Below are 24,601 nucleotides of genomic sequence, written 5' to 3' on the forward strand. Positions count from 1 at the left end.
TGGTGAGTTAACATGGTGAATCACAGAATCATTTAAATTGGAAAAGACCTCTATGATCCAGTCCACCATTAAACCATGTCCCTAAGTTCCACATCCAGACATTTTCTAAATACCTTCAGGGATGAGACTCAAGCACTTCCCTGGGCAGCCAGTGCCAATGCTTCTTAACAATGGCCATAAGGAAGCTATAAGCAAGCTATCAGCAGTATTACTGATTCTTCCATTTCTGCTGCTGAACTTAGCAAATACATTTCTGCACTTGCTTGGATTTCCCTGTGTAAGCCATTGTCCAGCAGCTCCCCAGCCTTTTTCCATCTCATTTGGCACAGCCTCCCCAGGAAGCGCTTGGAAACATGGCCAACATGGATCAACCCTTAACAAACATTTCACTGGGTGCCAAGGACAGCTTAGGCTCCTTTTCAGATTCTCACTACCAGATTAGACCGAGACCAAGTCAAGCTCACACACATCGCACAAGGTGTGGGGGCTGCACTCACAGCTCACAGCTGCTTTCGGGAGACGTTCACCCCTCCGAAATCCCACTGTGCCCCAGGGTGCCCAAAGTGTCGCCCAGCATTTGCTCACGCGCTCCATCAGCGCCTTCACCCCACGCAAGCGCAGCCGCCACACCGCGCGCTCGGAGCGGCCCCGGAGCCGCACTCGGAGCGCTCCCAGAGCGGCCCGGGCGCCGGGGCGGGGAGGGAACGGGAGGGGAACGGGAGGGGAGGACGCGGCCATTGCCCCTTCCCTGGCCGCTGGCCGGGGCCCGCGCAGTGCGCAGACGCCGACTCCCCGCCGCTGGGGGCGGGGCCGCGCAGGCGCAGCGTCCCCAAGAGCCGCGTCGCGCCTCTGCCTTTCCTCTCTCCCGGCTCCAAGATGGCGGAGTACGACCTGACCACCCGGATCGCGCACTTCTTGGACCGGCACTTGGTCTTCCCGCTGCTGGAATTCCTCTCTGTCAAGGAGGTGCGTGTCTCTCCTAAGGGTGGGGAAGCCGGCTGTGGGAGCGGGAAGGTGGTAGGCCTTGCTGCCAGCTGCCGGTGCTTCCCGTGTGCCTGGTGTGCCGCGGCCGGGGCTTCCTCCCGCGGGCCTGGGCGCTGCGCGGGCCGGGCGCGGCCCGTGGGGCATTCGGAGCCTCCGTAGGGAGCAGTTCAGGGCTCCTGTGCTGCGTGAGTCCAGGGCCAAGCGTGTGGGGCTGCCCGGGCAGGGACGGGAGCAGGGCCGAGAGGAGGCCTGAGGGAGCCGCTCCGTGATCACGCCGCGAAGCTCCGCGGCCCCTCGCTTGCGAGGCAGCGCGGACTTGCTGCGCTTTCTCCTTCCGATTTGGCGTGGTGTCTTTCCCTCGCCTCTCTTTGGAGAAAGGAGAAGTCAAAGCTCTCCCTTGCAGCCGCAGCCCCGCGGCGTGGGACACCCTCGGTGGCCCCCAGCTTTTGGTGCTCGGGCCGTCCCGCAGCCGGAGCTCTGGGCCGTCTGTGCGGTTACGCCAATGATACTAACTAATTTTAATTTGAAACCCGTGTCATCACGAGTTTGTGTTGGAAACAAATATAAATCCCTTCTGGAGTTATCCTTTGTTGGTCTTCCTCTGTATATTTATAAGTTATATTGCTGCAAAGAGAATAGTAATGCTGGAGATACCTCAGATGAATACTTCAGATACTTTCGACTAAACTAATGAGTACAAACTATTTTAAAATGGGAGCGAAATGTGTAAAGTTATGTAAGTTTTGAATTTAAAGTACGTGTTATTTTAGCCTTTAGATAGGAACTGTTAAACCATGCTTGCATTGAAGCAGTTTGACCTAGCCAGCTGTCATGTGTAGCATGTGGAGTTTGCTTAATGCCTCTCATCTTGGGGGCATTTGTACATTAGCATTTTTGTATCAGCTGAAGTTAATTAAACAATTAATTTTGTGGTGTTAGTTTTGAGCAATGCAATGTTCAGAGCTGAATTAAACTTCAACAGATTCTGTGTCTGAGATGTGCACAAATGTGGTATGGTGAGTTGCAATTTGGCTCTTGTGCAAATATGTTTTTTGAGGAATGTACTGGATTTGGCCCTTGCCTACATCTTCAACATCTAACAGCAGTTTGCAACTCTCTGATAAATTATGGAATATGGAACTCTAAAAAACAATTTGCAAAGTTTAAAAGTACACATTCAATTACATAGCTGCTCTAAACTTGTTTTTATGCTATAGACTTAGCAACATATTTTAGATTAATCTGCCCTACAATTAAATTGTGAGTTTAATCCTGTGCATCTCTTCGAAATCCACTTTAAATAATTTAACTAGTCCTCACTGTTCAGCATTTTATTTTGTGGAAAGTATTCAGTACTTTAAAAGAAAAGTATGATTAAGGTTCTTTAATTTTTTAAATATGCGTGTAATTTTGCAATAGGAATTACTGTTTATGTTAAGAGACTAGTAATAGTTACTTAACTTCTAATTAACTTTTGAAGTACCTGCTTCCATAGATAGCAGGAAATATTTGATATTTTGTCAAGACTGAAAATGCAGAGAGGCTTTATAGTTAGTACTCTTAATGGTAGGGCAGTGAGATTTGATATTTAAAACAATTCAGTTGTACAGAAGTCCATAAACTGTGTCACAAAAGTAATACATAATATGAATTGAAACTTCAGCACTATTCAGATGAATCTGTTAATAATTCCTGTTTCAGATATACAATGAAAAAGAGCTGCTCCAAGGAAAACTGGATCTCCTTAGTGATACCAACATGGTGGATTTTGCTATGGATGTGTACAAAAATCTTTATTCTGATGAAATTCCTCATGGTAAGCTGCTCATTTAAATGTAAATCTTGTTTTTCAACTTTTCTGTCTAGCATAATAAATAACTAGTGGTATTTGCTTGTTGTGTACAAAAACTGGAGTGCTGTTTAACTTCAGCATTACCCAAGGGTGTGCAATACTGAGAAAAACAGAATGCCCTATCCCTAATCCTGGGAAGTTTGGGTTTGTTGGTCTGTCAGGAACTTCACCTTTGAGTGACCTCTTTGAATATTTCAGTGCTGGTTTGGTAATTTCAAGCACTTTAAAGGTGTTGCACTGCAACTGATGGAGATGTAGTAGCTTTTCATCTCTCAGATTAAACACCTGCATAATGATTTGGTGTTATTTGGTGACTTTTTCTTTAAAGCATCCAGTGTGTCAAGACTAGAGTTGCATTCTAAGTAATTCCATTAATTTGTCTGACTGTGGCTGATTTTTAGAGTTTGAGAGAGATTTTTCCTCGAACTCTTCCTGTGTTTTCCTCAATTTTGGCAATATAAGAATTGCTGCTTCTCTAGGAGAAAATAAATTTAAGATTATAATGAATGTGATCTTTTACTATTTTATCCATGATTTTGATAACTTCTCTGTTTACTACTTAAATTTCTATCATCTTGAGGAGCATTTGGGAATGGGGAGAAAACAGGTTATCTAGCTTTGTCTAATTTCCATTCTTCAGGCATGTTTTGATTTTAACAGTTTTTCCCAGTTCTTTTTTTTTATGGGTTGTGTGTTTCATTTTGTTCCTGACCTAGTCTTTCAATATCCATTGCCTTCCTATCTCTCCATCTGTTTTTCATGTTGGTGAATTCCTCACCTTTTTCTTAGCTATTGGGATGACAGTCTTTTTTGCCTGCATCTTAGGAGGAAGAGACTTGGGTGCTGTTGCTTTCTTCCTCTGGGTCTCACTCTTTTCAGGCTCTTGAAGCTGCAGAGATGGCCACTCTTCTCTTTGGAAGAGGAGAATTGATAGGCTGATGGACATGGGAGTCAGTGTTCTGGCTGAGTCTGTGCTGGCATTAGGTGGGCATTGCTGTGGGCATGTGTACTGTGGCATGTAGTGAGAACCAGGGGGCTTCACTTCTGTCATCTCAGAAACAGTTGTAATAATAGCTTCACCTTTAGGTTACTTAACAGTTCTACTGATTAAAAAAGTCAGGCTGCATCAAGGCTATAAAAATCTCAATGCTGAGTAGGTATTCCTCTTTCTTTCCCTGCTTCAGCCTTTTTAAACTGTTGAATATTACTGTTAGCAGTAGTAATTAAGGAGTAAAATACTCTAGAAGTAGGCAAGACAAGAACAGCAATTCTAGCAGACTTCCACAAAGTAACTACTCCAAGTGTCTTCAGAATTCTCATCATAGCCAGTTACTTAAGCAGATTGTGTCAGAGTATAACTTCATAAGGTCACAGCTGCAAGAAAGTTGAATGAATTTTCTCCCTTGGAGAGCTCTGCCTTCATGAAATATCAGAAATTTTCACACTTGTTTGAAAATACTATAAAAAAAACACTACATCTCTTAGGATTTTACCTCATCATTTTGGCAGGCTTTTTTGGGATTTTTTTTGGCTTTTTTTTTTTTTAATAATGACTTACTTTTGTTTGATGTGTGGCTTTTATTCAGTTAACATAAGCAGAGCTGGTTCTTTCACACATTGTTCAGGGTGCTTGCTTGCACAGCTTCCTATGCCAAGGCCTTCACTTCTGAGATCTTTCTGGTGTCATCTTGTTGTAGCAGTGCTTGTCACAATGTGTGCATGGACAGGTCGTTCTTACTTGTGGAATCACTGGCATCGTTAGAAGTTTGCCCTATCCTTTTCTAAGACTTCCCTGTTTAAAGTACTTAAAACTAAGTTCACTTACACAGTTATAATTAGAAATGTCCCTGCACGATTTATAGTTGCTTTTGTCTTGTCTTCCATGAGATCAACTTACAATTACACACCCAGGAGATGTCGCAGGAAAACATTTTCGTATTCTTAGTAAGTCAACTGAATGTTTTTCTTTCATCTGTTTTTTCTTCCTCTTTTATAATCTCAAGAGTCAGCTGCAGGTGGAGATAATTTCTCCTTATTGGAACACTTCCTGTCAGGCAAGTTGTTCTCATATTTAGATTGGGTCACCATTATGGTGTTAGCCACCTTGGATGTCCTGTTCAAATATCTGTGTAGTCAAATCATGAAAGAAATTTGACTCTGTTCACCGTGGCATTAAGTGTTCTGGTGTGTGGCTCACTTTCACAGTTTCCTGCATTTATCTCCTGGGGTTTTGTCTTGGCTTCTCTGATCCCATGTGTTTCACATAGCCAAAGTCAGGGTGATTTTTCTTTTTTTTAAACATGTACACTTTTCTAAATTTTAAGTCTTCATTTTATTGCATTACTTGCACTTGGTGAGGAATTTGGGGTCTGTGTAAAATAATCACCCTAAAACTTTTAGTTGAATTTCCTAACAGCTTTTCATAAAGGACTTAATGTTTCCATTAAGCACAGAATGTTCAAAATGGTAATTTTGCAGTTTGAGCTGCTTGGAAGTTTTTCCTGTCAATTTTTAGTTAAGTATGCTCTAAATGTTTTTTCAGAACCTGATCATCAGTCAGAAGAAAATCAATCTTTGTGGTATCACTGGATTGTTTACTTTTTTTGCAAGTTTATTTGGAATAAGTGAACTTAGTTAAAGGCTGTTTCTCCCTTAATGGAAGCCTGAAGAGACCTTGTCTAATACAGACTGCTCCAGCTGTACCTGCTCTCTGGTGGCCTCTACTCAGGAGGAAAAAAAGCAAATGTTAGGAGTTTTTACTAAGTTACAGAATTGTTATACACAGCTGGGTTTGAGGCTTGACTGAGAGGACAGGTGAGGTAGGAATTGGGAAGATGCATTCAAGTGTCAGCACCATGTAATTACAGGCTGGTTCATGTAAAAGCTTAAAGCATTCTATTCAAGTCTTTTTGTTTGTGCTCAGCTTTGCGTGAGAAGAGAACAACTGTTGTTGCACAGCTGAAGCAGCTTCAAGCTGAAACAGAACCTATTGTCAAGATGTTTGAGGATCCAGAGACTACGAGGCAAATGCAGTCCACTAGGTAATGTCTAATATAATTTGTCAGGATGGCTTGTTGGTACCTCTCAAGTGTTGATGCTGGGAGTGCATTCTGTGTAGTAACTGCAAGAAAGACATTTTTATTTTCATACAGTATTTAAGTAGTGCTTGTGGTCAGGTAGCTGAAATTGCTGGACACAGTTTGCTCTTTTCAGTGCTTTTCCCTGTTGTGCAAAAGACATCTGTTGTTTTTAATGTTTGTGAATCAGCTTGTTACAAGTGACAGTCATCATCCAGTGCAGTCCAATCGCAGGTTAATTTCTGTTTGGCTTTGATTTGGTTTATGTTTTTTGAGGGAAAAGAGGCTGAAACAGTTAATATTTTCTTCCAGAAAAGGTTATGGAGTGTCATATTAGTCTGGGAGGCCTGATGGATGACCATCCTTTCATCCTCAGAGCACATATTTCTTCAGGGTTTTCTATCCTTTTCCCACTTACTCTCTCCACCCCCAAACAATTCCAAGTTTTGGTGTAAGGTTGTGCTCAAGTCTGCTTAAGATGCATCCAGTTTTTTTTTTTTTAATTTTCTTATGCGAAGTAATTTAAGTAGAATGAGTTTGTCTGCACATTGTGTCTAAGATCTATCAGAGTTTCACCATGGTTAAACTTGAATTGGGCTCTGTAGGAAAGAATTCAGCTGTAGTCACTGAGGAGTAACTCCACCTTCAGCAGAGAGGTGGGCAGGTATTTGTTTGGCATAAATTACTCCTTGTTTCCTTTAGATAGGAGTCACTGTTACTGCTGTTGTAAATGTGTCTGGCAAACTGGAATAATAATTGGATCCCTTCCTTCTTTAGCCTTACCTGCCCTAAAATTTAAATAGAGCATAATGTATCAGACAGAGAACCTATGGCTTAACTTGAATTTGAAGGTGAAGCCTGTACTTGGGTTTATTGTTGGCAAGCTTTGTGCATCCACTGATGCTGTAACAGTAGGAAGACTGTAACATTGCTTCTGGAATTTTTTAGAAAAGTATTGAATGTACAAACTCTTCTTTCTAGTTTGCAGAAATCTTCTGTATGAATATACCTGTGATGCAGCTTTGAAAGTGAACGTCTCAGTTACTGTGGCAATTGAGCCTCTCTTAAAACTGTTCAAATCTAATAGAATATACAGAGGTCTTGTCCAATTCTTGCTTTGCTTTTAGCCAGTTTTTTTAATAATAATTAGCCTAGAAAAATGTTAGTAAAAAAGCAGCATTTCGTGGGGAGTATGCTGTTACTTGATTTTGATTTGCAAAAGTTGGTCAATAGTATGGACTTCAAATTGGAAATGCCTTGTTTGGGAGCAAGAGAGACAATAGATTCAATAAATGCATTTATTGAATGCTGTATATGTAATGCTATATAAATGCATATGTCTAATGCTATAGAATATTAGCCCTACTACTCATCTGCAGCAAGTTTTGATTTAGAACTGGTATGGGATTTGTGTTTGTAAAGTGTCTGGAAACTTCACAGCTCATAAGTTCTGGTTTTGGTTATTGGTGCAGGAGTAGTTCTGATCCAGATTATTTGGGTTAGATAGTAATTGATAGAATTGGCTGAAATATGTCCCATCTGTCTAGACCTGAGTAGTGTGCTGTAGATAGTAGAAACAAGTTTTGATTCTTTTGGGAATTTCTGCTGGTGATTTTAAAACTGTATCAAATTCAGATAGCTGCATATTGTTGGGACTTTAGATCATGACTTTTGCTCCATGATGGCACTATTTGGAATATCCAGCTCTGTCAGATAAAGAGTAAAGGAGATTTGCAGGTAGAAGTTCTTTAAAGAATAAATCAAAACATTTCACTACTCTAAGCAACTGTTGGAGGACATTGACTTAAAAATTACTGAGAGTGATCGTCAGTATTCCTCATCCTCAAAGTATGTTTTACTGTAGCAAATCCATGAGATTATTTAATTGCTTTCAGAGGTATGATTGAGGATGGTCATTCTTGGCTCACTTGGCAATTTGCCATTTCTCTGTAGAATCTTGTACTAGAAGTTCAATTAAACAAACTCAAATCTTTGCAGTCGGTTGGTTTCAGAGTAAATGGGAAAATATTTTCTCTCATACCATTTTTACTGTGTCTTTGTCTCAGGGAATTTACAGCTTGCCTCCTGGAGGCTTCTCTTTGATATGGGTAATAATGCTTGTTCTTTTAGTATTAATGTTAAATAAAAAACAGTCTTCAGAGATGTGATCACATGAATATAGAAGTTAAGAACTTAGTAGTATGATTATGATTTATGGCTCTGTATTCTGCTCATATTGGCTGTGGTAGAGATATTCTTGTGACCCACTCTGTCTCAGTGCTAACAGGATAAGTTCTATTTCTATTTACTTTAGTCTTTGCCATTTTTTTCCCCATTTGTTAAAATCAAGGTTGTCTAGAGTAATTGCTTTGAAATTGGAACATGAGAGTGGGAAGAGCTATAATTCAGAATTTAACTTTCATATGAAAGCTAAGGATGCTATCAAATTTAAAACAACTTTCCACTTTTTCCTAACTGTAGTTATTATTGCAGGTGGCATTCATTACTTAAAATTTGAATAATTTTAAGATTTTGAAACTGCATGACACCAGTAATAGATGACTGCAGCTGCTTTTGAACAAGTGGAAGAATTTTACATCAAATTCATGCTCACTTTGTTGTTTTTACCTTTAAAATTGTGTTGCATTGTGTGGTGTTGCATGGTGGCTACCAATTTATTGTGTAAAAGCAGTGCTTTCTGTCCTTTTCTTATAGAGATGGTCGGATGCTGTTTGACTATTTAGCTGAGAAGCACGGGGTAAGTGTTGTAGCTGCTGGAATTCAGTTCTGTGGATGTCCACCCAAACTCCCTCACAGCTGACAGTGTTTTGACCAAGCATGGCCTAGCATTTTGTCCTGTCTCCTGTCAGTGTAGCTAGTAGGTAGAATTCCTAATGCTAACATATTTAAGTCTTTGAACTTTTAATTTTTATAACAAAAAAAGAGCTTAAAATTAATGCTGGCTTAGTAACTTAGATAACTAAGGTAACTTGGTAACTTAGATGTGCTTTACTTTGTTAAGCAAGATTTCACCTTTTTCTGGTATTGGTATAAACATTCATTCCATGGCATGGATTGAGAATATAATAGTTTTCTATTGTCTTTTCCTATGTACAATGTCTTTTGAAAAGCTACAGATTTCAAATCTTACTCTACCATTAAAATCAGCTTGTGACAGCATGTTTTTTTTTTTCCTAGGGAGTAAAAGCTTTTATTTTATTCCTTTTCAGTTTAGGCAGGAGTACCTAGATACACTCTACAGGTATGCAAAATTCCAGTATGAATGTGGTAACTACTCAGGAGCTGCAGAATATCTCTACTTCTTCAGGGTTCTGGTAAGTTTTGATTGGTTGTTGGTTTGGGGTTTAGTTTTTGGTTTGTTTATTTGGTGTTATTTTCAGTGAAATACTTAAACCAGTAAATTGTCTATATCATTCTTGGCATATAATACTTTATAGCTTTTTGAGGTCATTACTGTATGCCAAAGTTTACAGTAATGGTTAATAATCATCACTATGATTCAGCAATTCCATTATTTTCAAGTAGAATTGTTCTTTGAATTTGTATGTCTTGTAACATTTAATTATATAATACAATGAAGTGAATACTTGTTTTTAAGAATACTTGATTTTGTGCAGAGATGTAGTCAACAGCAGTGAAAAGCTTGCAGGTGGGTTGAATGTAATTACTGGTAATGGGGAACTGCCAGCTCCTTATCTGAACTCTGATCTGTCTGTCCTCTCTTGAATTCTGTGATGGATTTAAGAGTATAAGTCATCTCCCTATGAAATGTAGACAGCTCATATGATAAATGTAGAACCAGATCCCTTGTCTCTGAAGCAACTCTTTTCATCTTGTTGTAATTCATATTATTTGGTACTGGTGGGAGTGAATTTTGAGAATAAAGATTTGATGCCTTGTAAGAATCCCAGCACAGTAAATTTATTGTTGGTGGTCAGTGAATGTGCTGCTTTACTAACAAATGGAAATTCAGAGTAACTGCTCGAAAATCCTGATAATGGAGCTGGAACAGCTGTGGTACCTAAAAGCAGTTATTGTGAACAGCTACCTCTAATTAAGGGATTTGGAACCAGCACAGAGCATGTGAACCTTCTCAGCTCACTATCTACTAAACTGGCACCTGGGTTGCCTGGAAGATACTGACTTGTGAGCAGTAAATCTCATACATTTGTGTAGTGATTGTTGAAAACATGTAGTGGTTCATACCTTGATGCTCTTCCTTGCTAGTTTGTATTCCCATCTAAAGGTAATCTTAACTCTCTGAAATACTGTTAGAGTAAACCACAAAAATTTCTGTAAATGACTGTAATTAAAGAAGAGAAATTGGGAAATGTATCTTTAATCAAAAGAACGGGGCCTAAAGTATGAATGAGTTGAATTATAAGTCTAAATTTTGATGCTAAAGGTGACTTTCAGTGGTACAGGTTCTTTTTATGTGCCAACAGGGGAAGTAGGTTTGTGGGCAACTGTCCTTAATTCTTCATGCCTTTTTTCTGGGCATAGCATTATGTTCTTGTATGTCAGTAACCTCAAAAAATGGAGTACTGATTTTTGTGCTGATAATAGCTTAGTGTAAAACTTGTGCTACTGATTCTGATGGGAGAAGATTTGTTTCAAAGCCCTGTGTGATGAAACATAGTCTGTGAAAGAACTATTGTAACCAGTCTAAGAGCAGAATTTGACATTGTGAATGGCATAGTGCAACTCATTCCTGTGTAAAACTAACACAGCTTGACCTCAGAGCTACCTTTCCAGGGAGCAGGTTCAGTGCTGCCAAGTTGCAGTTCCACTGGACATTGCTGTAATGAGTACAGTTCTGGACAAGGCATTAGCAGGAAGAGTTTGGAATGCTAGCTTTTTGAAGGTGGTTATCTACTATTAGGAGTTCTTTAGGAACCTGCCTAGTAATAACCTTGTTTTATTAGCAGCAGCATGGATCTGTCTTTTTTTGACAGGATTTCCTAGTTTCTGTTTAAGAAATTTTACTACTGGTTTGGTTTTTTTCCCATGTCTAAACTGTTTCTCTGGAAGAAATCCCTGCTTAATCTGAAGAGTTAGGACTATGCAAAATTGGTATCTTGTAAATGAAAAATACTGCCAGAAAATACTGTTTGTAATTTTAAAAGTAAATAATAATTTTTTGCAGTAATTTAAAATACTAAGAGTGTGACTTTGTTGCTATTGTTGAACATAGGTTCCAGCAACAGACAGAAATGCTTTGAGTTCCCTTTGGGGAAAACTGGCATCTGAAATCCTGATGCAGAATTGGGATGCAGCCATGGAAGATCTCACAAGACTAAAGGAGACAATAGATAATAATGTAAGTAAGTTCTTGGACATCTTAGCAAGGTGAGAGGTTAGAGGTGTTAGTACTCAAGTTTTATTATAAATCACTTGCAGTCTTATTTAAGAGTAGATGACCATGTTTTCACTTGATACTTTCTTATTGGCAGTGAGAAAGTCAAAGGATGCTAGTGAAAAAATAAAGAAACATTCTTTTTCAAATTGCTTGCTTCTTAACACCTTAGGTTCTCATCTGTATTTTCAAATATATTTACAATAAACAGAAAAGTCTTAAGGATGTGTTTGAGGCCGAGGTATCATTGTGTGAAACTGCTGTTTAAATTTCAGATACTTGTACTATTCATCTTCTGGAAGGATTAGAATGCATGTAAATAAACCATTTTATCTGATGAAGACAGTGCTTTTGATAGATACTGCAATCAGCTTATATTTGGAAACAGTATTCAGCTAATCCACCTTTCTTAACAAAGCTATTCTGAGTTCAGATGAGTACCACGAACTTAAGGAGTGAGTGGGGCTGCAGTACTAATTCAGAGCAACTGATGAGATTAGGGACCTCTCAGTCTTCCTCTTTGCATATGGAGCTTCACTGGCCATGTCAGAAGAGATGTGAAAGTTTCACTTTCCTGAACCAGAGTCTTGAGAAAACAGTTTTTTCTGTCCCCCAGTCGTTCCTTGTCTATGTAGCAGATAATTAGTGTTTAAAAAATTTCTTCTGTAATTTTGTTGTCTTTATGATTCTGTATGGTTATAATAGACTACTTGACTCGTTTATTACACTCCCAAGAGGTTTTTAGGATTGAATCAGAGCAGTTTGTTGTCATGCTCTTCAGAGGGAGGGTTACTTGTCATGTCAGTTCATCCTCAATATGTTGTTTTGCAGTCTGTTTGAAGTGCTGTTGAAATTTGGAGCTAATACAGGTACTTGGAGCTGAACCCTTGTTTGTCTGTTATCAGCAGGTTTAAATAAAGATAATTACTTTTTTTTTGGCTGAAAGGGATTGTAAAGTTTTATCATTGTCGGAGGGTTTATGGCAAAAGAAGTCTTGTGAGGATTTAGAAAGGAAGTAAAACAGAAAAGGTGAAAAAGTTAAGTAGTTACTCAGATCACATCTGAGGAGGGAATACAAGGAATTCAGAATTAAGAAGGGAAGTAACTTAGGTTGGTGTGGTGGTCTTGGAGAGCTAAAATGTCTGCTCTTACCATAAAAATGCAAATTCAGAAAGCAGTTTTGACTATAATATTGGGAAAATCATCTTGCTTATAATTTTCAGTAGATTTATCATTGAGATGACAAAAAAGCTGGAGGTCAAACTCAGCCTGACAGTGATGACAGTTATAAAGAGCTGATGCAAAATCACAAAATTTTGGGCAATTACAGGTTTCCATGGGTTAGTATTCAAGCAAACTTTGTGCTGTGTTTGACTTGAACCAATGTTATGTTTCCTCCTAGTCTGTCAGCTCTCCACTGCAGTCTCTTCAGCAAAGAACATGGCTCATCCACTGGTCTTTGTTCGTGTTTTTTAATCATCCTAAAGGGAGAGACAACATCATTGACCTTTTTCTATATCAACCACAGTAAGTTGTGTTGTACCATCTGGGGTGGGTCTTCAAATGAAATTGAAGGCAAGTGATAAATATGCAAGCTTGCTGAGCTTAGGGCTGCAGGGTGAAGGTATTGTTCTATTCTATTCTGATTGTAGATAGCTATTTCAAAAGATTCTTGGGAAATCCCAGACTAAAAATGAATATTGAAACACTGTATTTATTTGTGAGAGGATTGACTTACATGTAGATCTAGCATTCTTTGTTGCTTTGAATGCTCTCTGATAGCTTGATACTTTTCTCATGTTGTGGCACCCAAAACTACAACCAATACCCAGATGAGGCTGCCCCAGTGCAGAACAGAGCAGGACAATTCCCTCCCTTGCCCATCTGGTGATTCTGTGCCTGATGTCCACCAAGACACAGTTGGCCCTCCTGCCTGCCAGGACACACTGTGATTCACATTCAGCTTGTTGTTGACCAGGAGCCCCAGATCCCTTTCTGCTCTCCAGCCTCTGATTCCCCAGTCTGTACATAGATCCAGAGCTGCCCTGTTCCATATGCAGAATCTGACACTTGCCCTTGTTATGCTTAATACAGTTGGTGATTGTCCGGCCCTCTGATGACTTTGTCAGGCTCTCTCTGCAGGGCCTCTCTGCCTTTGAGGAGTTGAGAGCTCCTCTCATTTTAGTGTCATCAGCAAACCTCAGTATACCTTTGAGTTCTGAATCTTACATATGTTTTTTTCTTTCTAGGTATCTCAATGCAATTCAGACCATGTGCCCACATATCCTCAGATATTTGACTACTGCAGTCATAACAAATAAGGATGTTCGTAAACGTAGACAAGTGCTGAAAGATCTAGTCAAGGTTATTCAGCAGGTAAGGACTGCAGTTTCTGATATTTTTTGCCTGTTTTTTAAGAAGACTTCATTATAACCTTCTAGTAATAGAAGAAGGTTATAATACTATCTGTGTTAGTATTTGAGGTATTTTAATACTTGTTTTTTGTCAGTGAAAGTTTTTACTGAATCAAAGTGCGTATCAGTCAGTTGGGAGGATGGAATAACTTTTTTCTCCTTTCATGTACATGTCTACTGCATGTGCACCTACATGCAGTAAAGTATGCATGCCGTTCTTACTTTCTGTGTCACTAAATGCTGAAAATTCAGTGAGATGTGAAATGGCTTTGGATCTGATTCTTTTTCAACTATCTGTACAGTAAATTGTTGTATGAATAAGAGTTCTTTCTTACATTTCAAAATCACTGAATTGTGTGTGTTGATTTAAATTCACATGCATTCTCGTGAAAATGGTTCTGTTGTCACAGTGACATGAGGATGACAGATACAGAGAAAAGCAATAAAAGAGTTGCTTGGTAGCAATCAACAGGGGTTTAAGGCCTGGATTTTTATCTGAAATCACCAAACAACTTGTATACAAACCAATGCACTTCAAATACTTGATAATGTTGTGAGTAATAAATATTGTATCTCTGTGTGTATATATATAAATATGACAGTACAGTTATTATAGGCTAGTAGTCAGTTTTAACCACTTCAAGCATTTGGGAAACTACGTGTGCAAAGCACAGTCAATGCAAAGATCACATTTTAGCTACAACTTAATCTGTTTTTAAGCGTTAGTGCTCACAAAAGGCACCATAAGCAATAAATCAGTGTTAAGTCTTGTGACTCAGCTTTTATCTTTATCTAAAATCTGATTGTGACATTGAGTTTTTAATAGAAGATGAATTTCTAATACTTCAAGTAACATGTTACAACTTCTTGCTTTTGTTTAATCTTGCACACCATTAGAGAATTCCTTTTGAAAATACCAAATTGGGCTTTTGGTTTTGAAATTGCCTGTCATATTTCTTAGTACTGCTCTAACTCTGTATGATTCATGATATTAAATGATGATGTGGTAGAGGTGTTATAGATTTGAAATAACTCGTGGTGCTGCTTTAGTAGCAGTAAAAGATTGTTTAAACTTGCAACATCTTTGCAAGTATTGAACTGATAGGTATGCAGTTTGTTTATTGAAATTGAGACACGCTCGTTATAAAACCATTTTGCAAATAATGGTTAACAAGTGCAATTTTGATGTGAAAAACATGTATAGAACTGAATTTTAAATCTAAATAATGAGATTGTAAGTACAGTTCTTTGGAGAAGGAAAAAATAACTGATCCAGAAAGAAAAATATCTCTTAGGAATTCCCTAAATCTGTTGATTTTACTGTATGCTAAAGCGGATACTGATACATACTGATTTAAGCTGTTTTATAATATGCATAAGAAACACTTAAAGGGAAGTTTGTTACACTTGAATTTACACAATTGTATATAGATGTAGCAGTCTCTCTCCCTGGTAATTGAGAAAGTTGAGTAACTTCTGTAATACCGAAGTAATTAGTGTATAGAAAGTAGCATTTTTGTTAGCTATGTTGTGTATGAAAATCGAATTATCATTCAGTTTCAAGTATGAAGGATTTGATGTTGGAGTCATCTTTGAAATTAGGATTTAGGAAGACTATTCCATCTTTATGAAATTTGGAGGTTTGATACCGAGACAGCTCTAATCTCTTGACAGTTTCGTAGCCCAAAGATTGCAGCATTAAATGCTGAAGGTGAAACTACACCTCTGGTTGTTTTACCAGACTATTGGGAGGAAGCATATTTATGTAGCTTTTATAACAGGAATTTGGAAGTTTGGCTTTTTTTTAAGGTGATACATGGGCTTGTTTCCACTATTAATTTTTTTTAAGACTCTAAGGAATGCATGAGTGACCACATGGCCTTGATTTCTGATGTTGTTCCCAATTTTTTATAGGAGTCCTACACATACAGGGACCCTATCACAGAGTTTGTGGAATGCTTGTACGTTAACTTCGATTTTGATGGAGCACAGAAGAAGCTGAGAGAGTGTGAAACAGTAAGACTTAAAATATTTTTAAGACTCCTTTTCCTTTAAGTAAAGACCTCTAAAATTCACAATGGACTGCTAATTTCTTTGAGGTGGTCTTTGATTACATTGCCAATGTTTTCTGATAAATTCGTGGTTGGGTGGTATTGGGTTTTATGACAACTCATTTTGTAACACATGTGACTTACTGTTAAGAATATAGCTTTAATGTTGTAATAATGTTATATTTAAGAAGTTCTAGAAGAAGAAGCAAATAGGTAATCATGCATTTGGCTGAGCTTAAACTCTGAGAAATGCTTGAAGAAAAGCTCAGATTTGCCTTTTGTTGTGAAAGATGAGCGGGGAGTCAAATTTTGTGTTGAAAGTATCTTTAGTAGTTAGGGCAGCAGTGGAGTTTGACCTTGACCTTACTCTCTTCTTGAGCCAGACCTCAGTGATCATGTTAGCATGCAATTTAAATTTAGTAAGATGCTGAACAATGAAACAATGAAAAATATTGTTCATCTATAGCTTTTTTGCCACATCTTTGAACATAGCAATAATGTTTTTAGGTATACTGTGAGCTGTTCGTAGTTAGTGGCATTATTTACTGGCAGTGTCTACCATTACCTTTCTACTCACATGTTTGCTCCTTGTTCCCTTTCTGCTGACACGTGCAGGTGCTTGTGAATGATTTCTTCTTAGTGGCGTGCCTTGAGGACTTCATTGAGAATGCCCGTCTCTTTATATTTGAGACTTTCTGTCGCATCCATCAGTGCATCAGCATTGGGTAAGAGAATGTCTTCATTCCGCAGTTCAGAAAATCAGTCATGGAGGGCAGTTTGACAGACAGTGCAAACTTCAGGAAGTATTCAGTTGTCAGGTGAAATCCTAACTGGAATCTCATTTGCATAGTATTCTTTCTAGTTTTATAGCTCTAATGTGATGTACTTGAATTATAATTATACTTCAGAATTTAATTATTGTGTTTAACTTCAAAACAACCCTTCTCTACCACCCCTAGTCCCCCCAGACAAGCAGTACTTTCAAGCTACAACTGCTGTGATTTTAAGTGGGATCTCTGCTGAGTTTAATGGGAACTTTCATACCCAGTGTCACCAAAGTCCTGGTGGAAATACCTCATTTGGGCCTCAATTCCACATGTTGAGATAGAGTGTTAATATTAAGTAAATACAAACTGCAAATACAATAACTGCCTTAATTTATTTTTATTTGGTAGATACAGATACCCATGTGTGTCTTATAGATATGTTCTTTGAAATTTATTGAATCACATTGCCTTTTTCGTTACTTAAATAGAAAACAATGGATTTAATTCCCTGTGACACAAAGTGATTCAGCTGTAAGAATTGTTATTAGCAAATATGTCTGTTGGTTATTCAGATTTATTTTATAAATGCAGGCTTTTCAAATGAATCAGGTTTGATGCCTTTTATATATATATATTTAAAAAAAAACTAAATGAGAATATATTATGTATGCTTGAGATCTTTTTCCACTTGGCCTTTGCCCACATTTCCCTTATTTCCACATCCTTAAATTAAAAAGGAGGAAGTGAAAAACTCTGAATGCTATAAAAATCTCACTGGTAGAGAGCACTGCAGAGATCTTTGAGACAGGAGAAATGAAGGCTGTTGAATTGATCAAGTTCAATGCAGTCTTCTTACTAGCTTGTATCCAGAACAAATAAGTGCATCTAGTCCTCTGAGAAAAGGATTTAACACTGCCTGATTTCAAAGGAAAGGATTTGAGGGAAAATTGTCTTAATACTGCAAACTTCTTCGAAGGATTGCTTTTTTTTATGAATAGGTATAGTTGGAAAAAGGACTGATTCTTAATACTTTTAATCTTTAGTCACTGGCTGATGTTTGTCTTCATTGCCTCTGGAAAACTTTTTATCCTTTCTATCAGCTTAAAATAGTGACTTTGATGTCGAAGGGAAACAGTGAATTTGAGCATTTTAGTCAGCTCTAGTGTATTGGGTTTAAGCATACAGTCCTAATAGGAAATGGAACTGCATTCTGTGAGCAGAGCTTTTCCATGCTTAATATTTGTTCTTATAAGAGGGCTAATGCTTTGTCTAAAATCACTTAAAGCAGAAGTACTGCATGGTTAGGCATAAAGGGGGCTTGAATAAGTATTTGGAAAGAAGGAAAACCCCATATATATAGTGGTCTTAAAAGTTGGGTTTCTGGGGAATATAAAACCCAATGGTATCCTGCTCTTTCTTAGAAATCTTTTTTGTGGTGTGAATACTGCACATCTTCAAGCACAAGTTCTCAATGAAATTAGATGTTTAAGCTTTTTTAACTAGAGACTAGATGGCTTTCTAAGAAGTCTCTCTCACCTGACTCCAGTCAATGAGCAAACACACTGCAGTGTTTATGTTAAGAATTTTTCAAGTCTCGTATCGGAAGATATTGATAAACTGTGTGCAACATACCAATAATTCATTATGGCAAAAATTGCAAGCTCTATCAAATTTTGTGGTAGGTAATTGCCATTTATTTTGTTTTTATTACTTATAGTTCATATTTTTTGTGCTGTGTATGATATTTCAACTTTAGGTATGATAAAAAATGTAGTTGGCTGTCCTTGTTATGTGTAATTCCTAAATATAGGTAGCAGTGTCCTTTATAAGTATTATAATGTGTTCTGAGGCAAGTGATAGATTCGGAGTTGAGACATTTATCTCAGTGTGACATGGACATTTCTACCACATGCACCTAAGTTAATTGCACATGGAATCAGTCATCAGTAATGAGGTGGTTCTCAGTAGGTCATTGTGTGTTTAATGATGGATATCAGCCTTAAATTTCTTTGCAAGCTGTAACAATGATTATATTTGAGCTGATGAAATTAGGTACATAATTATTTCTTAGTGTATTTGAATTGCTTTTGAGGAAATTAGCCAGTTGAAATGAATGTTGGGCTGAGACGTAGTTCTTGTAGTTCTTGCATTTTCTTGTTCACAAGTGATTTCCACTGCTAATCCTGGAGCAAAAAACGAAGTGATTGTAGCACAGTGCTTGATGAGTACTGCTTAGCTATTCAGAATGGTTTTGAAAGCAGTAGGAAACTTCTTTATATTTGTTTTATCAGTTGCAACTCAAAGTTCGCACATCCTAAATAACCCTGTGATTGGTTTGCTGTTTGAAATACCATGTTTATCAGAAGTAATAGATGATGCTAATTCTGTTTTAGTTAGTTTGATATACTTGTGTTTAATTGGAGAGCTGAATATGCTTCATTCTTCTTTTGTACTGCACATACATGAAAACTATATAAGATGGGCTTGTTCATATATGAGCATGTGGGGAATTCAGCTTGCCTTTTAAGTAAATGAAACTTAAGGAACACTAGCCCTAGCATGATCCAAATAAGTGAATTTCCTTCTATAACTAGGGGACAGAAATTATTTAAAAGTCTGCCATTTGGAATTAACTCTAACTTGATACGGTAGACCATTCTTTAAATTTTAATAGTATTTCATTATAATTGACTTCATTTTTATTGAATTATATCAGGAATCTTTATAAACAGTGGTAACCTATAATACAGATTGTGTTGCATCCTTTTCTTAATATCAGTGATGTTAATATGTATTTGTAAATCTAAATGTGTCACTATTACTTTAGCTGTCAAACTTGAATGAGGCTAAGCTGTATTTTGTATCTCAAGAGTTTTAAATATGTTCTAACTGTGATAGGAGAATAGTGGTGTTTGTTACAGAATTGTAATCAGGATAGATCTTCTGTGCTTTTTGCTCTGGAAAGATAGAGAATATTTTTTGGTCATGTGTGTTAGTTTACCAGGGAAATACCTCTATGTTATACATCCATGCACTTTGGGTGGTCCTGGCAGCTTCAATGTAGGCTGCAAGGAGACTCTTAAAAGGGAATCCAATTGCCCCAAGTACTAGAGGAAGGTCATCTCTTGTGTCCAGGATGTGTTAAAGTTCTAGGTTTTTAATAAATTTATTCCTTATTCAGTGCAAGATACTTGCTACCTAATAACATCAGTTTATACTAAAATTTAAACATTGTGTAAGTCTCAAAGCTACAAGATGGGATAAAACAGATTTTACATCCTTTTTATTCTGTCATTTTTATTCTCTGATTTTCAAGTTTTCCAAATACGTGTGCAAGAAAATAATACTTTTGTAGTGTTACTTCTGTTGTGTTGCTACATATGTTTTGTATGTTTGTTCCAAAACACTTTTTAGTTGAAAAAAATCCACTTATCAAGCAGCTGAGCTAGTAGGAAAATGTAGATATAATAAAAAAAGGTAAAATTATTTGCTAGTAACAAATGCAAAATACTTCATAGTTTATGGCTTGGAATGATTCTCTAGACATATATGCCCTCTTACTCTCTAATTACACGTGAACTGTGTTAAGGAAAAAGGAAATTATAGGTGCTGTAGATGGGAAGTGATCTGGTTTGATCTCCTGTGAACCCAGTTGCAGCTCTGAGCAGGTCCCACAGCAGTATTCCATTATGCTGCTTAGTCAGGAATCCACAAGTAAATCCTCCTGTCTGCATCAATGGAGGTTCCACACTGTAATCCCAAAGCTGGGTTGCTTAATCTCCAGTGTGGTGGCAGTAGCCTTTCTTGTGGTCATCTGGAAGGGAATTTACTTTATCTAAATCTTACTAAGGCTTTTAAAAGAGAAATGTGAGAATTATACTCACCCCCTTGTACTTGCAGTTTAAAATGTCTTTAGTTTCAAGTCAAATGCTTAACATCACTGATTGGGGGTAATAAAATTATTGTACTTTTTTTGTATTGAAGCGTCTCATGTTCTGTCCAGGTGACTGATAATTCCACAAAAATTTCCATGCCTGATGTCTTCTGCTCTCTTCTGCCTTTATAATTGCTCATTCAAACTCAGATTAAAAGGTCTACTGGAACAGTAGCAACTGGGTTTGGGTTGTACTTCCCCTTACTTTGCCAAGTTCAAACACTTGTTACCCATTTGTGTTCTTATTTTGCTGAAGTGAGTCTGTGTAAGTTCAGTATTTTAAGTTACTTTGGGTTTTTTTTTTTCTATTCACTTCATGTTTATCTGTAGAAAAAATGGAATTTGCCTTTATAGTTGAGACAAAGGTAAGAGATCAAGAGCATATAGGAGAGACAACTGTATAAAGAAGTGTATGTAGAAGTCCAGTCAGGTAGATGTTGTAAAGTAGTTACTTGATGCAAATAATCATCAAGAAAAAAATCACTTTTTCAGGTGGAGAAAAAGATGTTTAGGCAAGATTCTGTAAAATGGTGACAAATTGACCTCTTGTGCAACTCACTGTAGTCAGCTGGCTTTTTAGTCATGCCTGTAGCCTTTACCTCATGTTTGTTACCTTAGTCTGCAAGCTGATGGAAGAATGAGCGTTACTAATGCCCTGTGTGAGCCAACTGCCAGCAGGAAGCTGGAGGAGTTAGCTGGAAAGCCACAGGAAGCACTATTAGGAGGAATTATTCCTGGACAAGAGTGTTTGTTCGATTAAGAGTTTTCCTTTCCCTGTTTTCCCCCACCTTCCTTCCTTGAAGTTGCAAGAAGTTCTAACATAGTGCATCTGTCATATCTTCTATACCAAGCTCTGTTTCATGGGTCTTGTTCCTGAACTTTGGAGAGAAATTTTCTTATTAAACGTATTTTTTCTACTAGGTAATCTATACATTCTTGACTGCTGATTGCATTTAAATAAGAATAAAAGGAGTTCAGTTGACTTTTTTTTTTTAATAGTGGTGGTGGTTTTATGTTAATAGTGAAATTAATTAAATGACAGTTTTTCCAAGAATGTTTGTGTAGACAAGGTTTAATAGGAACATAGGAAAACTGTGCAGGTCAAGATTTAAAAGCAGTGTGGTGTAGTTCAGAATGAGTAAGTATACACTTTGGGATATGAATTTCTTATTTGCAGTGGAGGTGGAGATGGGCAGGAGAGCCTGTATGTAATTTTTAAGTCATTTCAGTCCAATTAAAGTAAGCTTCCCAGCTATGCAGTATTTATTGAATCTTGGACTGTGCTGTATTTTGTGTTGGTTTGACTTGTATTCCATAGTCTCTTGTTATGTTTACCAACATCAGAGATTTTAATTTGCCATTTAATAAGTGGTTTATCTTTTAGTATGTTGGCAGATAAGCTGAATATGACTCCTGAAGAAGCAGAAAGATGGATTGTCAATCTGATCCGGAATGCACGATTGGATGCCAAACTGGATTCCAAGCTGGTAAGATTGCACATTGAATCATGGAGTGCTTTTTGTTGAAGGACCCTAAAGACGGTCTAGTTACAGCCCCCCTGCAGGGACACCTCCCACTGTACCAGGTTTCTCGGAGCCTCATCCAGCCTGGCCTTGACCACTTCCAGGGATGCAGCACCCACAGTTTTTCTGTTCCACCCTCATAGTAATCTAATCTAAACCTGCTCTCTTTCATTTTAAAGCCAGATGGATCCAAGTGAGTTTGTTGGGTTTTTCATTAAATTTCTTTTACTTCATGGGCAAAGAAAAACAATAGAAATCAAAACTTTCTGTTCTGGGATAAACTGTTGTGGATTTCATTTATTGTGTTTTGTGCTTGTCTGTAAGACCTGTGAAAGTTCTGAAAGCAGAGTAGTACATTAAAGATCCTTGCATGCTGAGCAATTGTTAAATTTGTTCCGTCTTTGCTGGGTTTTAGGGCCATGTAGTCATGGGCAACAATGCAGTCTCACCTTATCAACAAGTGATTGAGAAGACCAAAAGCTTGTCTTTTCGTAGTCAAATGCTGGCTATGAACATTGAGAAGAAACTGAATCAGAGTGGTAGATCTGAGGTCAGTATAAGTTTTGTTTTTCTGAATTCTTGCCTTTTTAAGAGATAATTTTAAGTATAATTCTTAACCTATGCCTTAATTCACCAGGTGTGCCTATTCCTACTTCTAATACTAGGAATTATGTTGGAAAAGACATAGTGACCACAAACACAGTGGTTCTTGCTTTCTTTTAGCCTTTCTCTTCATCATTAGATTTTATTCTGTTGCATAACTGTTTCTGTCATTTGCTGCTCTGCTTCTTTTAAATGGTCTCCTTCACCACTAGGAAAGGGCAGATTATGAAGTCTGACACTTATGAAAGTAGTTATAATACTTTTCCAAGTGAGTTGTACTCAGAAGTATTGTCGATGCAGATGTGGTATTGAAAGGAGAAGGGAGAATTGTGCAAAACCCTAACTGTTAAATCTGTTAAGCGAAATTCTAGAAAATGTAGTTGTCATTGAAAGGTTTAAGTAGAACCAGTGAAAATAAGAAAGTAGGCTAGATCATCTGGTTTTGCTTCCCTCCATATTACAATATGAGACGCTCTCTGAGGCAGAACAGCACTCTAATGGGGATGGCTCTGAGGCCCAGCCATACATCTTTAAAACAAACAAAAATCAGAACAAGCTATACAGTAAAAGAGCTTAAACATTATAAGTTTTATTGTGCTTCCTCAGTGCTTGGCTGAAATACTGGTGGAAGTTGGACAGGCAGTGGTACACTATTTTATTCTGTTAATGGGAAGTTTTGTGAAACTTGTGTATCGTTGCTTTCTTTTAAAAATATAGCTGAGAAATTATTCCTATATTTATATTGGGATCTTCCAGAATTTCTCCCTTTTGAAACTACTAGCTTGGAGGACTCTAGCTGTACAACTCAATTACAGTATGTGTGTCTGGTATGTGAACACTTGGCTTTAATCTTATAGGGTATCCTTCATTATTAGCAACATTCCCACTGTTTAAATTAATGTGTTATACATTTCAGTAAGTACTAAGTAATATAGTAATTTCTTTTAATCTTTATTCATTTTTTAGGCACCCAACTGGGCTACTCAAGACTCTGGATTCTATTGAAACACTTCTACAGTGGGGACAAATCTGTTTATTTGACTAAAAAAGCACATAAATACGTAACCTTTTTGAGAAAAGTAATTATGTGTTAGTGCTTATGTTATCTGAATAAAATTGGCTACTTTTATCAGTCTGTGTGTGTTTAATTTAAATAGATTCCTCTGTTTTATAAGGACTTCTTAACATAATAGTATTCTACAGCATTTTTGATCACATTTTCCAAAATTTAGGATGTCAGTTGTGTTAGGTCTGTTTGTACCAAAGGATGCTTTTGCTCTCTGGGCCGAGTTTGGAAGCAGGGATTTAGAGATTTTTCTTACCTATTGCAAACATTGCATGTTAAAAAAATTAGATGTGTGTGGAACAGATAGACCATGTTTGAACATGTGATCAAGCCAAAATCTTCTGTGCTTCCATGTTTTTTTTGTTACAGGGAGAAGCATGGAAGAACAAAGGCACTTGCAGCCAGTATCTTCTGTGAAACATAACGTAATCTACATGTAGAATAATTTGGCTAGACTACTTGTGTTCATGCTTCAGAATTTTTCCTGTTTGAAATCACATTTTTAATCTTGCCCTGTGTTGTAAACTTTCTGGAATATTTTTGGTCGAGAGGGAGGATTACAAAAGGCCTGACAAGTGAGCTGCATATGGTTTAAAACTTTCATTCTGAAATTTGAAGTTCTTAAGATAAATGATGCAAATATAAGAGAGCCAAAAAACTCTAGTTCAACAATTGGATTTTGGAGGGGCTTTGTAAATTTCTGGGGTTTTCAACTACTGTTTGACACTTGCCTGGATTTCCTTAGTACCTTTGCACTGCAGAATATGCCTCAGTATCTGTAAGAGAAATCACAGATCCTTTTTATGAGTTCTGTCAGGTATAGTGACTGATCACTGAGGTGAAGTGTGGATGTTGGAAAGGAAGAGGCATTATCACTGCACAGTTTTGGGTTGAGGGAAACACCAATGACTCACCTTGAGCTTGTTCCAGCCTGTTTCCCTCTTAACTCCTTG

At 37.6% G+C, this 24,601-nt stretch overlaps 1 protein-coding gene across 2 annotated transcripts; it reads left to right on the top strand.

The window, feature by feature from the left end:
- Positions 1-842: 842 nt before the first annotated feature.
- Positions 843-23,714, top strand: EIF3E (eukaryotic translation initiation factor 3 subunit E). 2 transcript variants are annotated; one of them, XM_058808797.1, is made up of 14 exons: positions 862-966; positions 2,686-2,800; positions 4,840-4,890; positions 5,760-5,877; positions 8,629-8,671; positions 9,144-9,248; positions 11,129-11,254; positions 12,693-12,817; positions 13,540-13,666; positions 15,619-15,720; positions 16,371-16,480; positions 21,841-21,943; positions 22,395-22,529; positions 23,549-23,714. In XM_058808797.1, exons 1-14 carry the CDS (start codon positions 877-879, stop codon positions 23,585-23,587), a joined length of 1,389 nt encoding a protein of 462 aa, XP_058664780.1. In that variant the 5' UTR covers positions 862-876; the 3' UTR covers positions 23,588-23,714. The 2 variants fall into 2 exon arrangements, with proteins under 2 accessions (XP_058664786.1, XP_058664780.1); XM_058808803.1 differs by lacking the exon at positions 4,840-4,890 and having other exon boundaries at positions 843-966.
- The last annotated feature ends 887 nt before the right edge of the window (positions 23,715-24,601 follow it).

This window comes from Ammospiza caudacuta, chromosome 1 (genome assembly GCF_027887145.1).
Source record: "Ammospiza caudacuta isolate bAmmCau1 chromosome 1, bAmmCau1.pri, whole genome shotgun sequence".
In the NCBI taxonomy this organism is placed as follows: domain Eukaryota; kingdom Metazoa; phylum Chordata; class Aves; order Passeriformes; family Passerellidae; genus Ammospiza; species Ammospiza caudacuta.

Coding starts and splice junctions, on each gene's coding strand:
- EIF3E (XM_058808797.1), top strand. CDS start 877: ATGGCGGAGTACGACCTGACCACCCGGATCGCGCACTTCTTGGACCGG. Junction 4,891..5,759: donor ATTGGAACACTTCCTGTCAG/GCAAGTTGTTCT, acceptor GTTTGTGCTCAG/CTTTGCGTGAGAAGAGAACA. Junction 13,667..15,618: donor TAGTCAAGGTTATTCAGCAG/GTAAGGACTGCA, acceptor AATTTTTTATAG/GAGTCCTACACATACAGGGA.